The sequence below is a fragment of the Lactuca sativa genome, chromosome 3 (genome assembly GCF_002870075.4).
Source record: "Lactuca sativa cultivar Salinas chromosome 3, Lsat_Salinas_v11, whole genome shotgun sequence".
Classification (NCBI taxonomy): Eukaryota; Viridiplantae; Streptophyta; class Magnoliopsida; order Asterales; family Asteraceae; genus Lactuca; species Lactuca sativa.
In genome coordinates this window covers 298051678-298072200 of record NC_056625.2, presented here as the reverse complement: position 1 = coordinate 298072200, position 20523 = coordinate 298051678, and the positions used below count along the sequence as shown (strand labels likewise).

Below are 20523 nucleotides of genomic sequence, written 5' to 3'. Positions count from 1 at the left end.
AGCTTATGAGAGTTGCATGCTAGAATTGAGTAGACAACAGTAGGATAGCCTGTCTAGGTTATGCCTGATAGTATGAGCTTAGCACTGTATGCTAGTGTAGTTCCTGTTATGAGGATAGAGTTGCTTGAGATTGTTCCCTTTTGTCCGAATGCTGTTTGCTTTGTGCTATGTGGGCTTTGAGTGATGGGAGCTAGCTGTTAGGTGAATACGTTAAAGTCACATGTGATCAGGGTTGAATAATCTCAGAGTGTTGGATTTGACCTTATTGCGTAGCTCTTGTTTGAGTCCTAACCGTTGTAGGGATGAGTCCCTTACTCGAAGGATTATCCGAGCCTCGTTGCATGTGATTGTATTAAGGTAAAGGCTACTTGGCATTAAAAAGAGACCTTCAGCAGCTGAGGTCTGGGTTGGGTGGAGTCAGAGGTTTCCTAGGGTAAGCCTAGGATAAGAGTAGCAGAGATCAACAGTGGTAAAAGGGATCTGGTGTAGTCAAGGCAGTCCTTGAGGAAGGTACGAATAGATGTGGAAGGTAGTATGGGCCCGTACCACTGAAAGCAGATGATCCGTACCCGAATTGAGGAAGGCTAAGACAAGACCGGGGAACTTGTAATAGATGTGATTCCTTTAGAGGTATCAGTATCACTAGTAGTTGCCTGTATGTATTGCAGAATGGTGGTACTACGTCAGAGGCCAGCAATTGGCAGTTCTGGAGAGGGATCGGGTTCGGGATTAGGTTCCGAGCCAGTAGATGAGAGGCTACGCGAGTTCATCACGTTAGAGATCACCAGAGGCATCGTTGAGTCGACCCCCATCATTTTCGGGTCGATCAAGGAAGGGATAGTTGAGCTGATGGAGGACCGCCTCAGGGCGTTCAGGAGTGACATGGCATCTGGCCAGTCAGGATCTCGCACACTGTCCTTTAAGGACTTCAGGGGCAGTGGTGCGTCGGATTTCTATGGGGCGAAGGACCCCATTGCTGCCAGACGATGGATTGCGGACATTGAGTCCGCACAGCTGACCAACTTCTGCCCCGAGGGGTCGAAGGTGAGATATGCAGCAGGATGTTTACGAGACCAAGCTAGAGATTGGTGGGAGTCCATCGGTGACTCATTAGGAGCCTCGGCTATTGAGGCTATGACCTGGTCGGACTTTGTGACCAGGTTCAGGGCAGAGTTGACACCGACTGTCGAGCTTCAGCAGCTGGCCAGGGAGTTTTTAGATATGAGGCAGACGACGGAGACTGTGGCGGAGATCACCGCCAAGTTCCGGGAGAGGGCGTTGTTAGTGCCCCAGTATGTGGGGGATGAGGATATGAGGAGGACCCGCTACCATGACATGCTACGGGCTGACATCCGAGAGCACGTTAACTTTTCAGCTTGCCCTACCCTGGAGTCCAGGATTGCCAGGGCGAGGGAGAGGGAGATCGATCTGGAGCATGTCCAGAAGAGGAAAGTAGAGAAGGGGCAGTCGATTGGGGCTTCGGGGAAGAAGCCCAAGGGATCAGATGGTAGGCCGAAAGGCCAGTCAGGACCGGGCCGCTGCAGGAAATGCGGCAGGCCACATGAGGGGGAGTGTAGACTGGGATCGTCGGGCTGCTACAAGTGCGGCAAGACGGGGCATTTCAGCAGGGATTGTACTGCCCCTGCACCGGTTATTCAGACGTCTGAGTTGCTGTGTTTCCACTGCAACCAGAGGGGCCACAAGAAGGCCAGTTGCCCCCAGTTATCAGCAGCATCAGTGCTAGTGAAGGCGCCAGCTCCAGCGACCCTGCGGATCACTGATGTCCAGCAGGGCAAGGCAAAGGCTCCCATGGTGAGGAGCTGGGCATTCCAGTTGACTACCAAGGAGGCACGCGCTGCACCCGATGTGGTGATGGGTATGACTTCTTATTTATGCTGTTATGATATGCTGTTGTGATTTTGATATGTTATGTATGTGCTCTGTTTAGGATCGTTCCATGTGAACGGTATCCCAGTTCAGGTATTGTTTGATTCGGGTGCTACCCGATCGTTTGTTTCTCTCGCGCTCAGCAAGAGATTTTCCGAGTCTTCAGGCATGTTGGATTGCCCTCTAGACGTAGAGATTGCAGATGACCGTTCGGTGCGAGCATCGACGGTGTTCCGAGATTATGTGTTGAGGTTATTTGAGGAGCGTTATCTGGTGGATCTGGTTCCCATACCTTTGCGGGGGAACAAGGTTATTATCGATATGGATTGGTTAAGCCCCAATGGGGCAGTGATCAACTGCGCGCAAAAGTTGGTGCGGATCAGGACCCCAAGTGGGGGAGAGCTGGTGATTCAGGGCGAGAAGCCACAACGAGGACCAACCCTATGTTCAACAGTGAGAGCTAGGCGTTACCTCCAGCAGGGTTGCACAGGTTATGTCGCGTATGTTATGGATACCCGGGAGGCGGGTAGAGCGCGGTGGGCGAGGTGCCCGTAGTACGAGAGTTCGCGGACGTATTCCCCGACGAGCTTCCTGGGATACCTCCGGAGCGCCAGGTGGAGTTCAGGATCGACCTAGTCCCTGGTGCGGCTCCGATAGCCAAGGCACCGTATCGGTTGGCTCCTCCCGAGATGCAGGAGTTGTCTATGCGGCTGCAAGAGCTGCTAGACAAGGGATTTATCAGGCCAAGTAGTTCGCCTTGGGGAGCCCCGATTCTGTTTGTGAAGAAGAAGGATGGGTCGCATCGTATGTGTATAGACTATAGGGAGCTGAATAAGGTAACGGTGAAGAACTGTTACCCACTCCTGAGGACTGACGACCTCTTTGACCAGCTTCAGGGAGCATCTTGGTTCTCCAAGATTGATCTGCGTTTATGATATCATCAGATGAGGGTCAGAGAGGAGGATATGTAGAAGACTGCGTTTCGGACATGCTATGGCCACTATGAGTTTGTGGTGATGCCCTTCGGGCTCACCAATGCTCCTGCCGCGTTCATGGACCTCATGAACCGCGTGTGTAGACCGATGTTAGACCGGTCAGTGATAGTGTTTATTGATGATATCTTGGTTTATTCCAAGACGCAGGAGGAGCACGAGGAGCACGAGGAGCACCTGCGGGAGGTTCTGGAGACTTTGAAGAGGGAGAGCTTGTATGCCAAGTTCTCCAAATGTGAGTTTTGGTTGCACGAGGTGCAGTTTCTTGGGCACCTTGTCAACCAGAACGAAATTTCGGTAGACCCGGACAAGGTGGAGGCCGTAATGAGATGGGAGGTTCCGAAGTCTCCATCTGAGATTCAGAGTTTCCTGGGATTAGCGGGCTATTATCGGAGATTCATCCAGGATTTCTTCAAGATAGTCGTACCATTGACCAGGCTAACAAGGAAGGCCGTGATCTTTCGTTGGGGGCCTGAGCAGCAGGCGGCGTTCGAGACACTGAGACAAAGATTGTGCGAGGCGCCAAGCTTAGCCCTACCAGAGGGCATGGAGGATTTTTTTTGTGTACTGCGATGCGTCCATCTCAGGTTTGGGCGCAGTATTGATGCAGAGAGGGCATGTCATCGCCTACGCGTCGAGGCAGCTGAAGCCTCATGAGGCGAACTACCCGATGCATGACTTGGAGCTGGGGGCCGTTATGTTCGCCCTCAAGATTTGGCGTCATTACCTCTATGGGGTTCGTTGTACCATTTACATGGACCATAAGAGTTTGAGGTACCTCGTGGATTAGCCGAATCTAAACATGAGGCAGCGTCGGTGGATGGACGTGGTAAAGGATTACGATTGTGAGATCCTTTATCACCCAGGTAAGGCCAATGTGGTGGCCGATGCGCTTAGCCGCAAGGCGACGCCGATCAGGGATATCTGCATGCGGATGATAGTGGTGACTCCGCTATTGGAGCGGATTCGGAAGGCCCAGCAGGAGGCCATGAAGGAGGAACATCGGAAGAGTGAGCGCATAGTCAGGGGATTATTGACATTACACTGCAGAGTGTGGGTGCCATACCTTGGAGGCGTGCGCCAGATCTTGATGGAGGAGGCGCACAAATCCCGATTCTCCATTCATCCTGGGGTGACGAAGATGTATAGGGATCTTCGTCTGGACTAATGGTGGCCCTGCATGAAGCGGGATGTGACATGGTACGTGGAGCGGTGCTTGACCTGTAGGAAGGTCAAGGTCGAGCATCAGAGACCACACGGCAAGATTCAGCCGTTGGATATCCCGCTGTGGAAATGGGAGGATATTACGATGGATTTTATCACGAAGCTTCCCAGGACCGCGAGAGTAGTGGATTCGATATGGGTCATCGTCGATCGATTGACCAATAGCGCCCACTTTATCCCGATTCAGGAGAGCATCTCGGCCGAGAAATTGGCCGATATCTATATCAGAGAGGTGGTGGCCCGACACGGAGTGCCAGTTTCAGTGATTTCAAATAGGGATGTGCGGTTTACATCCAGGTTTTGGAAGAAATTCCATGACGAGTTGGGTACTCGTCTGCATTTCAGCACCGCCTTTCACCCGCAGACAGATGGCCAGAGCGAGCGGACCATCCAGACTCTGGAGGACATGTTGTGGGCATGTGTTTTAGACTTCAGAGGTAGCTGGGATACCTACCTTTCGTTGGCGGAGTTCTCGTATAATAATAGCTATCATGCAAGCATCGATCGTCCTCCCTTCGAGATGTTGTATGGGAGGAGGTGCAGGACCCCGATATGTTGGGGCGAGGTTGGACAGAGGGTCATGGGGAGCACCGAAGTAGTGCTCAAGATGACAGAGAAGATTCAGTAGGTCCAGAGTAGGCTTCAGACTGCTCAGAGTCAACAGAAAAGTTATGCCGATAAGCGTCGATCAGACCTGGAGTTCCAGGTCGGAGATATGGTTCTCCTAAAAGTGTCGCCTAGGAAAGGCGTCATTCGATTCAGTAAGCGGAGCAAGTTGGGCCAAGGTATATTGGATCGTTTAGGGTTATAGCCCGGGTGGGCAAGGTGGCCTATATGCTGGATTCGCCAGCCGAACTCAGTAAGATACACAACACTTTCCATGTTTCTCAGCTGCGAAAGTGCCTGGTGGACGACTCAGTAGTAGTACCCTTGGAGGACATTCAGGTTGATGGCAGCCTGAATTACATTGAGCGGCCTGTAGCGATCCTTGACCGGAAGTCGAAGGATCTGAGGAACAAAAGAGTTGAACTCGTGAAGGTGCAATGGCAGCACCGGAAGGGGTCGGAGTGGACCTGGGAGCCGGTAGATGAGATGATGGAGCACTACCCCGAGCTGTTCCAGGATCGAACAGCAGACTTCGAGGACGATGTAGCACCTGGTTCCTGGTATGTAAAATTTATCTAAGTATTTTACATTTTTTAGCCTTGGACTCAGCGAGTTGTAGGCCCGACTCACCGAGTAGAGGCGGGTTTGGGAGCACTTTTAAGTTGGCGACTCGGAGAGTCCACATTCTGGACTAGGCAAGTCCCTGCTGTCTGATGAAACCCTAAATTTCAAGGGTTTGCACCCTATTTAAACCAACCTTATGCGCCCCAACCTCGCCCCCTTCACCCTCAGAGCTCCAAACATCGTCCAAACCCTTATTCCTTGTGAGATTGAAGTGCTTTGGTGTGTTTCTTGAAGATTTTGAGAGAAAAGAAGAGTAGATCAAGAAGAGAAGAAGGAGGCCAGGCATTTTGGTGTTATCTCAGTGATTTCCTTGAGGTATAACTCAGTTTCCCTCTGTTTCCATGCTTATAGTCCCTTATAGCTCCATTAAAGTCCTTCTTGAGCCATTTCCAAGCTTGATTACGAATTAGGGTTTGTAATAAGTTGATTAACCCTTAGATCTAGGCATGATTGAGCTCCATGAGCTCAGATCCACTGCCTTTATGGAGCCATATTGCATGAAAGCCCTAGATCTACTCTTTTAGTGCATTTTGAGCCCTAAAACCTTCATTGGTGTTTATTTACACGTAAAGTTGGAAACTTTACATGTTAATCAGGCCCTAGAAACCCAGATCTATGAATGGCATGAGCTAGATTCAAGCAAAATCGAGTATATAGTATTTGCATGTGACAGACTCGGCGAGTCGTTCATTGGACTCGACGAGTTGGGTCACGAGTACCCGAGTTTTCCCTTTTTCGTGTTTGCTGGGTGGGGTAGTGAGTCATGGGGTGTGACTCAGTGGTTCGGAAGCCAGACTCCCTCATGAAGGAACTCGACGAGTCAACGCCCTGACTCGGCGAGTTCAAGGCAATCTTCTTGCCTCAAGAACAAACTCGGCGAGTCTCAGCAAAAAGTGTTCTTCGGATGAAGATGAACTCGACAAGTTGTTCATACAACTCGGGGAGTAGGATGAAGGACTATTGGACTTTGATTTAGACGGAAAACTCGTCGAGTCAATGCCTAACTCGACGAGTAGAGACGAGATTAGGGTCAGACAAAGGGAAAAGGACTCGGCGAGTTGGTAAGCCAACTCGGCGAGTCGGGTCAACTGGAAGTTGACTTTGACTTTGACTCTTGGTTTGGTTAAGGGTAAATGGTCATTTACTCTGAGGTTGGTTAGCAGTATTTGACTGAGTGTTTTGTGGGAATTATAGCCGGAGGATTTCCGGGGCAGCAGCAGCAGAAGACAGTCAGTTCCCACACAGATCAACAGCTACTTTGAGGTGAGTTACCTTCCAGTAGCGGTGGGTCTATGGCCACAATGCCGGCCCACCAGTAGGAGTTGTATGTTAGATGATTGTCTTTGTGATATCATTTATTTTTGCTACTACCTGATATGTTATATGCTGGCATGATATGTATATGTGATAGTGGTAGAGTTCGGTTGTTAGGACCGAAGGGTAGGTCAGACACCCCAGATAGGTCTGACAGTATGTGAAGATATGTTTATATGCTGGCATGATATGTTATATGTGATAGTGGTAGTAGGAGGGGATTAGTCCCCAAGTTCGGTCGTTAGGACCGAAGGGTAGATCGGACACCCCAGATATGTCTGATAATATGTTATGCTATTATATATATGTGATAGTAGCAGTAGGGGGTGAAATAGTCCCCGAGGATCGGTTGTCAGGACCGATGGGTAGTCAGCACCCTAGAATGGCTTGACATGGGTAGTCAGCACCCAGAACGGCTTGACACGGGTAGGTCGGCACCCCAGAATGGCCGTACCGGGTAGGTCGGGCACCCCAGAATTGTCCGGTAGTATGTATGATATGTGATTGTATGGTATGTGGTATGTTGTGGGAACTCACTAAGCTTCGTGCTTACAGTTTTCAGTTTTGGTTTCAGGTACCTCTTCTTCGAAGGGGAAGGAGTTGGCGTGGTAGCGACCCATCACACACACGCCTTGTATTCCGCATTATGAGATCCTCCTGGGAATTTTTACTCTGACTTTATTATGTTTTTATGAAATGTTGTTCAAGACATGCGATAACTTTTATGAAATGATGCGATCAGTGAACGTTTTATTTCTAAGGTTCGCTAAGAATATGTTTTAAAAATGAATTTTTTGGCTCGTATTTTTGGGACTTTATAGACGAAGTCTAAAATAAGTGGGGGAGATTTGTAGCACCTGGTTCTTGGTACGTGTTCTTTTTATTAAATTTTTAAATATTTTGCATTTGGTCTTGGACTCGGCGAGTTGAAGGACCAAATCGCCGAGTAGAAGCGGGATGAGGCGTGAAGTTTAAGTTGTGGACTCGGCGAGTCGAGTACCGGACTCGGCGAGTAGACCCTGTTTGAGCAAAAACCCTAATCCGAGGGTTTGCACCCTATTTAAACACCTTAACTCGGCCTCCTTAGTCCCATTTGCTCCCAGAAGACCCCCATAGCAAACCCTAGCCGTTTTTGAAGCAATCTAAGGCATTTGGAGTGATTTTGGTGCTTTTGTGATCCAAGGAACGAAGGAAAAGCTTGAATGATCAAGAGGAGGCTTGAAGGATTCAGTTTTGAGCATCATTTGCAGACTTCAGAAGGTATAAAGTCTATACCTTGCTTGCTCTTTTGATAGGTCCCATTTTCTGGAGTTTTAGGGCTTTTCTAAGCCATTTTGGTCACCAACCATGATTGCAAGCATGGTTTGAGGTTGATGTTTCAGATCTAGGTCCTTAGAGGGGTTACAAGGCAGAAAGGAGTGGCTTTTGCACTCAAGGAAGGCCCCATGCATTGTGAGAGCTTGTTTTAGGACCTTTTGAGCTTAAAGTCCCATGAAAGCACGTAAAGGTTGTAACTTTACGTGCTAGATCGATTGTAGAAGCATAGATCTACATTTTGATCAAGTGTTGTACATCAGAAAGCGAAGATTCAGTTAGTGGTTATGACCAACTCGGCGAGTCCGTTCTTGGACTCGACGAGTCCTAGGTTCTGTCCCATATCAGTTGAGGGTCATAAGGACCCAGTTGAGTGTGGAAAGGTTTTAAGGGGGTCCCAAGGGGTGACCCAAAATTTTGGACTAAGACATTGTTCTGGAAATTCATGGGACTCGACGAGTGCATGAACAGACTCGGCGAGTCCAAGGCAATCTTCTTAAGGATGAAGATGAACTCGACGAGTTGTTCATACAACTCGGCAAGTTAAGGACAGGACATGTGTATCAGTTGATGATGAACTTGACGAGTTGTTCATACAACTCGGCAAGTCGGATGAGGATTCAGTCGATGTTCATTTAGAAGGAAAACTCGTCGAGTCATCGCCTAACTCGACGAGTAGAGACGGGTATGAGGTCTAATGGAAGGATAGGGACTCGGCGACTTGGCGAGCCAACTCGACGAGTCAGGTCAACTAGAAGTTGACTTTGACTTTGACTTGGTCACGGGTAAAATGGTCATTTTACCCTAAGAGTAAATGTCAGCTTCTGACTAAGTGTTTTGTGGGAATTATAGCCGGAGGATTTACGGAGCAGCAGCGACAGCAGTCAGAGGATTCCCGCACAGTTCAGCAGCTGCTACGAGGTGAGTTACCTTCCAGTAGCGGTGGGTCTACGGCCACAATGCCGACCCACCAGTAGGCATCGTATGCTAGATCTTTGTCTTTGTGATATTCATTTGTGTTGTTACTACTTGATATGTTATATGCTAACGTGATATGGTATGTGATAGTGATACAGTTCGGTTGTTAGGACCGAAGGGTAGTTTAGGCGCCCTAGATATGCCTAACAGTATGTTATGACATGTTTAGCTGCTAGCATGATATGTTACATGAGGTAGAGGTAGTAGGAGGGGGAAGAGTCCCCGAGATTCGGTTGTTAGGACCGAAGGGTAGGTCGGACACCCAGATATGTCTGACAATAGGTTATGCTATGATATATGTGATAGTAGTAGTAGGGGGTGAAATAGTCCCCAAGGTTCGGTTGTTAGGACCGAAGGGTAGTCAGCACCCTAGAATGGCTCGACATGGGTAGGTCAGCGCCCCAGAATGGCTTGACACAGGTAGGACGGCACCCCAGAATGGTCGCATGGGTAGGTCGGCACCCCAGAATGGCCGTACCGGGTAGGTCGGGCACCCCAGAAATGCCTGGCAGTATGTATGTATGTTATGTGATAGTATGGTATGTGGTACGATGGGGGTACTCACTAAGCTTCGTGCTTACAGTTTTCAGTTTTGGTTTCAGGTACCTCTTCAGCGAAGGGGAAGGATCTAGCGCGGTAGTGACACATCATACACACACATTGGTTTTCCGCATTATGAGATGTTCTGGGATTGTACTCTGACATTATTATTATTTTCATGTGTTGGGTTTTCAGACACGAAATATGTTTTGTGAAATGATATGATTGGATGATGTTTTACTACAAATGTTTTACAAACCACTTAATTTAAATGAAATTTTTGGGCGTGAAAATTGGGTCGTTACAGGGCGGGGGACCAAGGAATGGTTTATATGATAGTTTATACTTGTTGTCTGTGTGATACATGTATGTGCCTGGTAGGGAGGTGAGTGTGGGCGAGGTCCTGTATCTCACCAATAGCAGAGTATGGACGGTGTTCCATATCTCACTAGCAGCAGAGCAGGGGGCGAGGCCCAAGTGAGGAACGGATTGAGTGTGGTCTGGGCCCGTATCTCACTATCAGAAGGAGTGTGGACGGGGTTCCACGACTCATCAATAGCAGGATAAGGGCGAGGCCCAAGATAGGTGAGGCCTTAGTATAGGATTCAGTAGTATACGTTCAGTTGTGTGTTGTGATATGTTTATGTGTTAGTATATGTTAGTGGGCGGGGCCCAAAGACAGGCGGGGCCTAAGAGAAACAGATATGTATCTGAGTGGGGCTCGAAGCCAGGCGGGGCCTGGAGCGGCGGGCCCGTTGTAGCAGGCGAGGCTCGAGGTAGGGGGCGATGCCCTAAGTAGCGGGCGTGGCCCAATATGTGCAGTATGTGTGTATGCAGGGTATGTGGTAGGTTGGGGAACTCACTAAGCTTCGTGCTTATAGTTTTCAGTTTTGGTTTCAGGTACTTTCGGTAGCAGAAGGAAGAGTTCGGGATGATCGCATGGCACACACCATAGTTAGTCAGCCTGGGATGTTTTACTATGATAATAAGAACATGTTTTGAATTAACACTCTGATTTTATGTTATGATTTATGTTATGGATTGACAAATGTGGTTTAAGTAACGTTTTAAAAATAAATTTTTTAGTCGTGATTTTTGGGTCGTTACAGTATGCAAATTGGCAAAGGCACTTGCCAGCGTCCTCATCAATATTTTTTTAAAGAAAAAGATAAAAGACAGATGCATTAAAGGGGAAACAAAAGGAATATGCATATCACATCAAGTGGAATAGGTTCAAAAAGGTAAAGAAACGAAACTTACGTTGCTAGCACCAAACATCGTTCTTTCCTATAAGTTCACAGTACACATACCGATCCAAATTCTGTAAAAATTCCAAAACATCATACATATGAAACAAATCGACCCATAACCAAAAACATAAACATTCAAAATACGCTCTAAACATCTTAAAAATCTGAAAAAAAATATAGTAAACATTGATATTGGCATTTTCACAAACACTTGGAGTGCATTGTTTGAATAGATATTGATGATTACGTACCTTCTCTATGAAATCGAATTTAGGATGTAGCAGGACGATAACACCCAGCAGATTTAAAGCCACAGACAATCTCGTGTATTACACACATTATATGATTTTCCTTAGTATATTAGCTTCATCTTCCTTTAAATGGTGCGCCAGAAGGGTGAAGAAAGACACCGACCCATTTACAGATCACAAACAAATTAGACAACGAAGACCTCAAATTCAATTTTTATAAGCAAACAATAAGCCCTAAAACAGATGAACAAAGATCTGGTCCTAACCCTTAGAAGCTGCTGCAAGTGAAGCAAACATGAAACCGGAGATTAAAAAACCTTTTCTCCATCCGTTCGACGACCGCGACGAAGAACAGGGCCAAAAGAGAAGCCTTATCAGTTAAAGGAGATGTTATCTCCTTTATCTATCGAAGAAATCGGGTCCCTGCGATTTTTGAAATGACCATTACGCCATCGAAGAAATCGGGTCCCTCCGCTGCGGATCGGTATCTTCTGCTCAGACCCACCAACTCACCCCTAGTTAGAAAACTCTTGCGTTTCACCAACATCAACCGACGACTTCAGCTTCCCGTCGGAGTGGGAGTACATCAAGAATCAGAAAGTATAAATTTGTGGAAAGCATGAGAGAGAGGGAGGCAAAAAAAATGGACCGTATGTGGGAAGGCAGCGGTCGAGACATCGATATCAGGTGAGCAGGTGGTGGAGAAAAGACGATTGTGATGAAACGGTAAGAAGAAGGCGGTGGGTATGTAGAGCAATTGGAACTTTGAGTCGATAACACAGAAGATATTGGATAAGGAGGCGGTGGGAAGGATCCGGAAGCGGAGAAACCCAAATGATGATCAACACGTGTATAAAAGAATGTAAATATTTACATAAAATGCTCAGATACAAAAACAAAATGGAAACAACACATCCAGAGGCTATTCTTGCCAAAAAGTACACAACTTCACTATTCAAATTCATGCTCTTCTTTTATATATATATATATATATATATATATATATATATATATATATATATATATATATATATATATATTCAAGAGACCGAATGATAAGCGGTTTAATGGTTGAAATAACAATGAAAAGCTAAAAGTTTCTTTTTTTTTTTTTAAATTTTTAGATGTAAAAAAAATCACAATATAAGGTTTTTTTTTTAGAGTAAATTAAAAAAAAATAAGAAATTAATGCTTATTTACATCATATTGTTCTGACCCTTCTCGAAGAAAAGACTATTGTAATGTTCTTGTGTCTTCCCTCTATCTTTCCTTTTCCCAGCAATTCACGACTTCTTACCTAAAATTCATAAACCCTTCGATAGCAAAAACCACAAAAAGAGCTACAAAAACAACCCCACACACCTCAGAAACCCACATCCCAAGTCTCAACATTCATAAATATTTAAAATCACAAATAGAAAAACAAGAAAAGAAATCAAAACCTTTTTCTGGGGTTTTATATTTCTCCATAGATTTTGAGGAGTATTATGTATAGATCTGGAGCTGTGATGGCTTGGAATGTCTTCAAATTCTGTACGGCTCTCAGAGGGTTAGGCTCGATCATGATCTTGTTGGTTCTTGGTGTTGTCGGTGTCTCTTATTACGCCGTCGTTTTGTCCATCTATGGCCCTGCTTTGACTTCCGGTGGCCTTGATTCACTCATCGCACTTGTCGTCTTGATCATGTTTCATATCTTGGTAATAAATTTTTCTTTTTTTCTAAACTTTGAAGTTTTTATTGCAATGGGTGCTAATATCGTGATTCTATTTGGGGTTTTTGTGTCTTTACTTCTGAATTTAGTAAAATAAACTGAAGTTGACCTTCCGCATGAGATTATGATTTTCATCTATACCCAAATTGGGAAATTTCAGCTTCCCAGATCATAACAATTTGAGCTTCTGTTTGAATTTAGTAAAAATAAGCTGAAGCTGTTTGATAGTTTAAGGAACTTTTCAGCTACCCAGAAATAGAAATTATAAAAACATTAGTTACAGATGTTGAGGTCGCTTACAATTTTCATGTTGCTAGTAGATAATGCGTTTTTTGTGTTTGTTAAACTGAATATTCGTACGATTTCTGATTATTTATGTTATGTAGAAAAGATATAATCAGATTTATATATGATCGGGCATTGAGTAGATATAAGAAAATTGATTATTGCGATATATGTAAAATTACTTGATTGTCCTTGGCTTTAAGCAACTCATTATCTAATTATGATGATTCTACCCAATCATAGCAATGTCATTCATATACAAAGCAATCCTCAATGCTATAATTAGGTTGATTTTTCAAAGCATGATCTCACAATGAGTTACAATTAACCATTTTGACCTGTTATATGAATCATGTCAAAACATTTAAATTAAACTTCCCAAAATATAATTAATGGTTTTTCACCTTTTCTCTAATTTCCCCTTTCATTATTGGCAAAAACAATTATATGATATTTATTATGTTTGATGCAGTTGGTGATGTTATTATGGAGTTATTTCTCAGTGGTTTTCACGGACCCTGGTGGTGTTCCACCAAACTATAGGCCAATAGTTGATGAGGAAAGAGGTGAAACGGATCGTTTGACCGGATCCGAATTCAACCCGTTGACCACACCCGATCCAACAAATTCAAGAATCCGTTATTGTCGCAAGTGTAACCAAATAAAACCACCTCGTTGTCATCATTGCTCTGTTTGTAAGTTGAATTCATTTTCTCTATTGTTGTTATGAGATCAATATGATGACATGGCACAAATGTATTTTAGTAGTATTTTTCTTTTGTTGGTTGAGAATTGAGATAAGAGTCGTTTTCTTTTAATATGAAATGTATGTGTGTTTTTTGTTGATTTTAGGTGGGAGGTGTGTGCTAAAAATGGATCATCATTGTGTGTGGGTTGTTAATTGTGTTGGTGCACAAAACTACAAGTATTTTCTACTTTTCTTGGTATGTGAGAAATAACAATGTACTTTTACTTTTGTTTATTTGTGTATTATAGCGTCCTAATTTCATTTCTTTTATTACAAACAATGTTGTGCTTTCAATTCTTTTCTTATTAAGACATAATACTTTAAAATGTATGTTGCTATTTATTGAATTTAACATTTTTTTTTGTTATTATGTGATGCAGTTCTACACGATTCTCGAGACAAGCCTTGTAACTTTATCATTGTTGCCATATTTCATAGCATTCTTTAGTGATGGAGAGGTTGCGGGGTCCCCTAGCACTCTAGCTACAACTTTTCTCGCCTTTGGTATGATATATTTAAATTTACTAATTTAACCCTACTCTCATTTTGCTACCTCTTGTTTCGTTTTTTTAATTTTTTTTTATCTTATTTTTACAGTTTTAAACTTGGCTTTCGCTTTGAGTGTTCTCGGGTTTTTGATTATGCACATTTCTCTAGTGGCGGGGAATACTACGACAATTGAGGTAGATTTTTTTTTTTTTTTTTTTTTTTTTTTTTTTCGTTTATAAGTTACTAGAATGTAAAAAAAATAGAATTTTGTTTATGATTATTTGATTATTTAGGGGTCAAATAGTTAGTTTTGGATATTATCATTCGGTAAAGCAAAATTACTTATTTACCCTTTCTTTTTTACTTAATTTAAGAGAATTTCTACCCATGACACTTTTTTTTTTGCGATAATCTCTTCTTTTGGTCATTTTATCTATAAGTTCTTAAAAAAATTACTAAAATATTTGATTGTTTGATTATTAAAATTTCAAACAACGAAAACACATCAAAACATTATCTCTCACAAACCCATTTTACAACTTATTATCATATTCCAAAACTATTCAATGTCACATAATCACTTCCAAAATTCCTTTATAATCTCGTTTTTATTCTCATCAAACAAGTGGTGGCTTTTATTTATTTCTTTATATCTTGTTTTTATTAGGCATACGAGAAGAAGACTACTCCAAAATGGCGATATGATCTTGGGCGCAAGAGGAACTTTGAACAGGTATCATGTAGTCATCTTCTTTTATATATATATATATATATATATATATATATATATATATATATATATATATATATATATATTAAAAAATGCTTTATATAAAAAATTAGATTATTCTTGTGAATAGTTTTTGCAATCATATTTTATATATACACACACACTAATTACACATGAAAAGCAAAAGTAATTTTAAACAAAGAGCGTTTCTAGTCAACCCATACCAAAATTACCCATTTCTTGCGCCAAGGGCATATAAGTAATTTTAGTCCAAAAAAGTGTCCCGAAAGGGCGTATTGTTATCGTTATTGAGATTACGGGTTTGATCTTTTTCTTTAGCTAAAAAATTGGTGAATATATTCAGGTTTTTGGGACTGTTCAGAAATACTGGTTTATTCCGACTTACAGTGATGAAGACTTACGTAGAATGCCCGCTCTTCAAGGTCTCGAGTATCCCTCAAAACCCGATCTCGACTCCCAAGAATTCTAAACTAAAAAAAAAAATCTTCATTTATAACGTAAACTCGGAAGCCATATAAACGTGAAAACATGACACAACAGGTTGTAAAGTGTTTGACATGTATTGGACTGGGACTGAGATTGGAACTGATCAGGGTTTTAACCTTTGTAGCGGCGGTTTGAGGGATAAAATTGGAAGGATTTTGTGGGGAGATGAAGCGGAATTTGGTATTTTTAGACTAATTGGGGTTTATGGGGGGTTATTGTAAGTTTATGAGTATGGTTTACACGGAATGTATATTTGTAACGTTTTGATGACTTGATATTCGTAAATGGGGAACTAATTTTCGTGATCGTTTGGTATTTATGTGGCATTTTGAAGAAATACACCTCAAAAGTTTATATCTTGGGATTGTTTTTAATGATGAGATCATATGACGTATGACGAGTATTTAGGTTATATTAAAGTATTGTTTGTAGAAACACGAACAGTTTATAGATTTGAGTTACAAAAGTTGTTTTTTCTTTCTTCGTAAAATTATTCATTAGTAATAAGGCTGTAAAAAATAATCATAAATTTTAACAACAATTAGGGTGTGTTATTTGTTTTTACTTATTAAGAGCTATTTGGATAAAGGAATAATGTCACTGTAGCACATGGAACTTTTAACATTTGGCTAATTTGGTTCTTAAAGTTTTTTTTTTTTTGTACATTAGACCATTAAACTCGTAACTGACCTTTTAATTACACCATTTTAGAAGGTTTCCCGGTTACAATGCTTATGTGGCACACTGATGTGTCCAATAAGCTTACGTGGTCCAGTTGTCGATACAGACTTATTAATTGAAGCCCTCATTCGGACCTCCTTTCAATCTTTACTTACCCTTCTCTGAAAAGTCAAAGACTTCTCCCTCCCCGACTATTTCCATCCTGAAGAAGAATGTCTTCGAGCTCATCGACGTCAAGGAATCAGCTACAAGTCACTTATGTTCAGTCGCAAGAAGGGGTAAAGGTTTGTGATTGTGTCGTTCCAGCTAAAGAACGAACCTGTTGGAAGATAACAAACCCTGGGAGGCGATTCTGGAATTGTCAAAACAGTATGGTAGGTCCCGATTCTCTTGATTTTGATAAGTTAGTATTTCATCTGTTAAAAACCTAATTTTATTTCCTTTCTTGACGATCACTGTGAATAAAACCCATTTCGCTTGTACATTAAAGGTAGTTGATTTGTGATTGTCAGTCAAACCTTAATTTTATTGGCTTTTTATAGACTAGGTTGAGGAAATGTAGCTTCTTTGAATGGAAAGATGGGTAGACGGGTACTACAAAAACCTGCTATATTCTCTGAAGCAGAAACTGGATGCCAAAGACGAAATGTCTGAGATGAACAATTTGAGGAGAAGGATTGCTGAAGTGGAGTTTCTGCTGTCACATGAGCAGTATAAGGTGGCAAAGAGTGAGAAAGAAGTTCATGATGCAAGGAAGGCAATAGGCAGGTACAGGATGATAGTTGCCCTGTTGTTTGCTTGCTTGGCCCTATGTGTTTTGAAGTTAGGGGGGGTCAATGTAGTTAGTTTGGTTGGTTAGGGTAAGCTTTTGTTTTTTTTGGGATCCCTTGTATTTTTTGTAAAGGCAGACTAGAAAGTCAGTTCCATAAGGGCATTTTGTATGTATTGAAGCTGGTTTTAGTTATAAGTTGGGGTTATCAACCTTAATGTGCTGATGTTGTAAGGTGGTAAGTCCCTAATGAAAGGGCATATGATAAGTAATGTAAAAAAATATTCAAAGTCCCAATTGTAGGGCATTTTGTATAATCAGATGATGTTTATCAAACATATGCATGATCTATATTCCCAACAAATATATTTAATTAGGAAGTGGTCCATGTGGAAGTACACTATGTGTATGGGGACCATTTTAATAATGAAAAAATGGGACCTGTGAAGCCATTAAAAAACCAAATCCGGGGCCATATAAAACATCCCCATGCATGCACATTATTCCAATTTTTCCCATGCATAAATATTCAAAGCCAAATGTCATGATTTTACTTAAAATGGTAACATACTTTCATACTTCATGTCATACATAAATAAATTACCAACATACCCTTTTCTTGCATACATAAATAAATGACCAACATACTTTTTTCTGTCATACATACTTAAATGACCAAATTACCCTTTTCTTACATACATAAATGAATGACCAAATTATCCTTTTCTGTCATACATACTTAAATGACCAAATTACCCTTTTCTTGCATACATAAATGAATTACCTACATACCCTTATCTGTCATCAATAAATAAATGACCAAATTACCCTTTTCTGTCATAAATACTTAAATGACCAGATTACCCTTTTTCTTTCATACATACTTAAATGACCAAAATACCCTTTAATGTCACACATACTTAAATATAAATTACCAACATCCTATTACATAAACTTTAAATATAAATTACCATCATCCTATTACATTTAAATATAAATTACCAACATCCTATTACATAAACTTTAAATATAAATTACCATCATCCTATTACATAAACTTTAAATCCAATTTACCATCATCCCATTACATAAACTTTAAACACAAATTACAATAAACACTAATCAATTACAAGAGCTTTTCCCTTCGAATTTCCTGGATCATCAACACCACCAATTGTTTTGCCTAATTTCAGCTTCATTATTCTCTCTGACTTTCTTCTCCTTATCCTCTTCAAAATATCTGAAATTGGCCTAACATAAACCTGCTAAACTTGGTTAACAGGAGCAACCTCCTGAACATTACCATTATCCACTTGGGCATTAGGATTAACCTCATCAACCTCCTGAACATTTACATTATCAACTTGGATAACAGGATCAACCTCCTCAGCCTCCTCATCTTGAACAACTTGCTCAACCACAACAACTTCCTCAACCACATCAGCTTCCTCATCCATAACACCCTCATCACCTTCATAACATCTAGGTGGAGTAAATTGCATATAATGACTAAAATCCCATGCACTACTAGATTCAACATCAGTAGGAGCAACTTGCATATCATTTTGAGTAGTATCCATCTCAATTGGAGTCATTTCAACCTCTTCATGTTGTTGTGGTTCACTTGTACTACCCTACATGACATGATATAATTATGTTAGTAACAAATTATATGTAATTAATCTTATATTTTAAATTGTTTTACCTGTCCTGCATTTTGGTTCACACATACTTTTTGTTTCTTCTGTTTCTTCACATTTAACTTTTGGGGCCTTCTCTGTGGACAAGTGGCCTTGTTGTGACCTATCTCCTTGCAAATACTACATCTGATTTTCTTTCCAGCCTTAGAAACCCTGTGTGTTCCTGTATTCTCAGTAGTGGATTTCTTCCTCTTAGTAGTTGGCCTACCAGGCATCCTTCTATTAATAGGAGGCAATGGTGGAGTATAGTTTGTCTCTGGCCACATGTCACTGCTATTCATGGGAGCAATTCTGTAATTGTATGCCTTTCTAAATGTGGTTGTGCTAAACATGTTGTCTACATAGGCTTCTACATCCCTATTAAGAAAGGATATGCTAGCTACAGAATGAGCACATCCATATCCATTCAATTGCCACAACCTACATGAGCATGTTTTTCTTTCTAAGTCCACCTCATATGCATCTATTGCTCCCCTTACCTCAAACTGGTTTAATCCACTTGGTAGTACCTGATAATGCCTTTGAGCTTTTTTAAGCAAATTCACCTTATCCCTTATCTCTGGACAAATACGATTTCCCCATTGTTGTCCCTTTAATTTCATGTTGTAGATTCTGTCCATCATGTATAATCTTATCTCCTCTAACATGGTTATTATGGGCTTCTTCCTAGCATCTACTATTACAACATTAAAACTTTCTGAGAACCCATTTTCAACTGCATCACAACACCTTCCAGTTTGAAAGAAAGCTCTAGACCATGTTTTAGGATATTTCTCCATGAGATATTGATGGACATTTGGGTTCAATGTCTCAATTTCTTTCATCACAAATTTAAAAGCATGCTCAGTTGTGGCTTTAGATGCTCTCCAAAACAAGGTATGATATATGGCACTAGTAAATCTCTTCTGTAAATTCTGGCAAATATGTCTAGCACACTGCCTGTGCTCTACATATGGCAACAACTCTTTAACAGCCTCTATCAAACCCTGTACTAGTAAAAAGGTTAAATTCAGATAGTCTAAAATTAACATAAATGCATTACTATGTAAAATACTAACCTTATGTTGGTCTGACATTAAACTGACACCATTGCCTAAATTCAAGTGTAGATCATCAATGAGAAGCTCTAGAAACCACTTCCAATTCTGCTTGTTCTCCACATTAACCACTGCCCAAGCAATAGGATATATCTTGTCATTTGCATCCCTCCCAATAGCACAAAGCAATTCTCCCTTACAAACACCTTTAAGAAAACATCCATCAAGACCAATTACCCTTCTACACCCTTCAATCCAACCTTGTTTAACTCCTTGAAAACAACAATAGAACTTGCTAAAATATTTCTTTCCATCTGGCCCATCCTCCATATCTAGTTTCACAGTTGACCCATGATTTGTCCTTAAAATCTCATGACCATATAACCATAGCTTACCATAATGTTCAACAAGGTTTCCTTCAACAAGTTTCAGTGCATACTTCTTTGCTCTTCTACATTGCCCCATACTAACTTGGATACCAAACTTGGCCATTACCTTTAACCTAAGCTTCCTTACACTTATTTTCTGACTTTCTACAATCTCTTTGGTATAGTGACTCCCCATACTGTCTAGCGCCGACAGAAATGCAAGAGTTATCTAGCCAACTCAATGAACTACTTAACAAGGAATTCATCAGACCAAGTTCCTCACCCTGAGGAGCCCCGATCTTGTTTGTGAAGAAGAAAGATGGATCCTTTCGGATGTGCATAGATTATCGTGAACTGAACAAGCTTACCATCAAAAACCGTTATCCCTTACCCAGAATCAATGACCTATTCGATCAACTTCAAGGAGCCGGCTATTTCTCAAAGATAGACCTGAGATCAGGATACCACCAATTGCGAGTCCATGAGAATGATGTTCCCAAGACAACATTCTGAACTCG

At 41.8% G+C, this 20523-nt stretch overlaps 2 protein-coding genes across 3 annotated transcripts; one reads left to right on the top strand and one right to left on the bottom strand.

Annotated features, from left to right (window-relative positions):
- Window positions 1-12204: 12204 nt before the first annotated feature.
- Window positions 12205-15765, top strand: LOC111921633 (probable protein S-acyltransferase 14). 2 transcript variants are annotated; one of them, XR_002860236.3, is made up of 8 exons: window positions 12205-12677; window positions 13449-13671; window positions 13829-13920; window positions 14105-14228; window positions 14322-14407; window positions 14881-14946; window positions 15308-15504; window positions 15575-15765. XR_002860236.3 is itself a non-coding variant. In XM_023917215.3 (7 exons), the coding sequence occupies exons 1-7, from the start codon at window positions 12468-12470 to the stop codon at window positions 15431-15433; spliced, it is 927 nt and encodes a 308-aa protein (XP_023772983.1). In that variant the 5' UTR covers window positions 12205-12467; the 3' UTR covers window positions 15434-15765. The 2 variants fall into 2 exon arrangements, 1 of the variants encoding a protein (XP_023772983.1); XM_023917215.3 differs by having other exon boundaries at window positions 15308-15765.
- A 2400-nt stretch (window positions 15766-18165) lies between these two features.
- LOC111921622 (uncharacterized) lies at window positions 18166-20129 on the bottom strand. Its single transcript, XM_023917201.2, has 3 exons — window positions 19659-20129; window positions 18606-19586; window positions 18166-18534 (listed from the first exon to the last, which is right to left on the bottom strand). The coding sequence occupies exons 1-3, from the start codon at window positions 20127-20129 to the stop codon at window positions 18166-18168; spliced, it is 1821 nt and encodes a 606-aa protein (XP_023772969.2).
- Between the last annotated feature and the right edge of the window lie 394 nt (window positions 20130-20523).

Excerpts from the sequence above, each read along its gene's own strand:
- LOC111921633 (XM_023917215.3), top strand. The coding sequence starts at position 12,468 with ATGTATAGATCTGGAGCTGTGATGGCTTGGAATGTCTTCAAATTCTGT. Across the intron at positions 14,229-14,321 it reads TACAACTTTTCTCGCCTTTG|TTTTAAACTTGGCTTTCGCT; the intron begins GTATGATATATT and ends TTATTTTTACAG. Across the intron at positions 14,947-15,307 it reads GCAAGAGGAACTTTGAACAG|GTTTTTGGGACTGTTCAGAA; the intron begins GTATCATGTAGT and ends GAATATATTCAG.
- LOC111921622 (XM_023917201.2), bottom strand. The coding sequence starts at position 20,129 with ATGGCCAAGTTTGGTATCCAAGTTAGTATGGGGCAATGTAGAAGAGCA. Across the intron at positions 19,587-19,658 it reads TAATGTCAGACCAACATAAG|GGTTTGATAGAGGCTGTTAA; the intron begins GTTAGTATTTTA and ends TTACTAGTACAG. Across the intron at positions 18,535-18,605 it reads TGAACCAAAATGCAGGACAG|GGTAGTACAAGTGAACCACA; the intron begins GTAAAACAATTT and ends CATGTCATGTAG.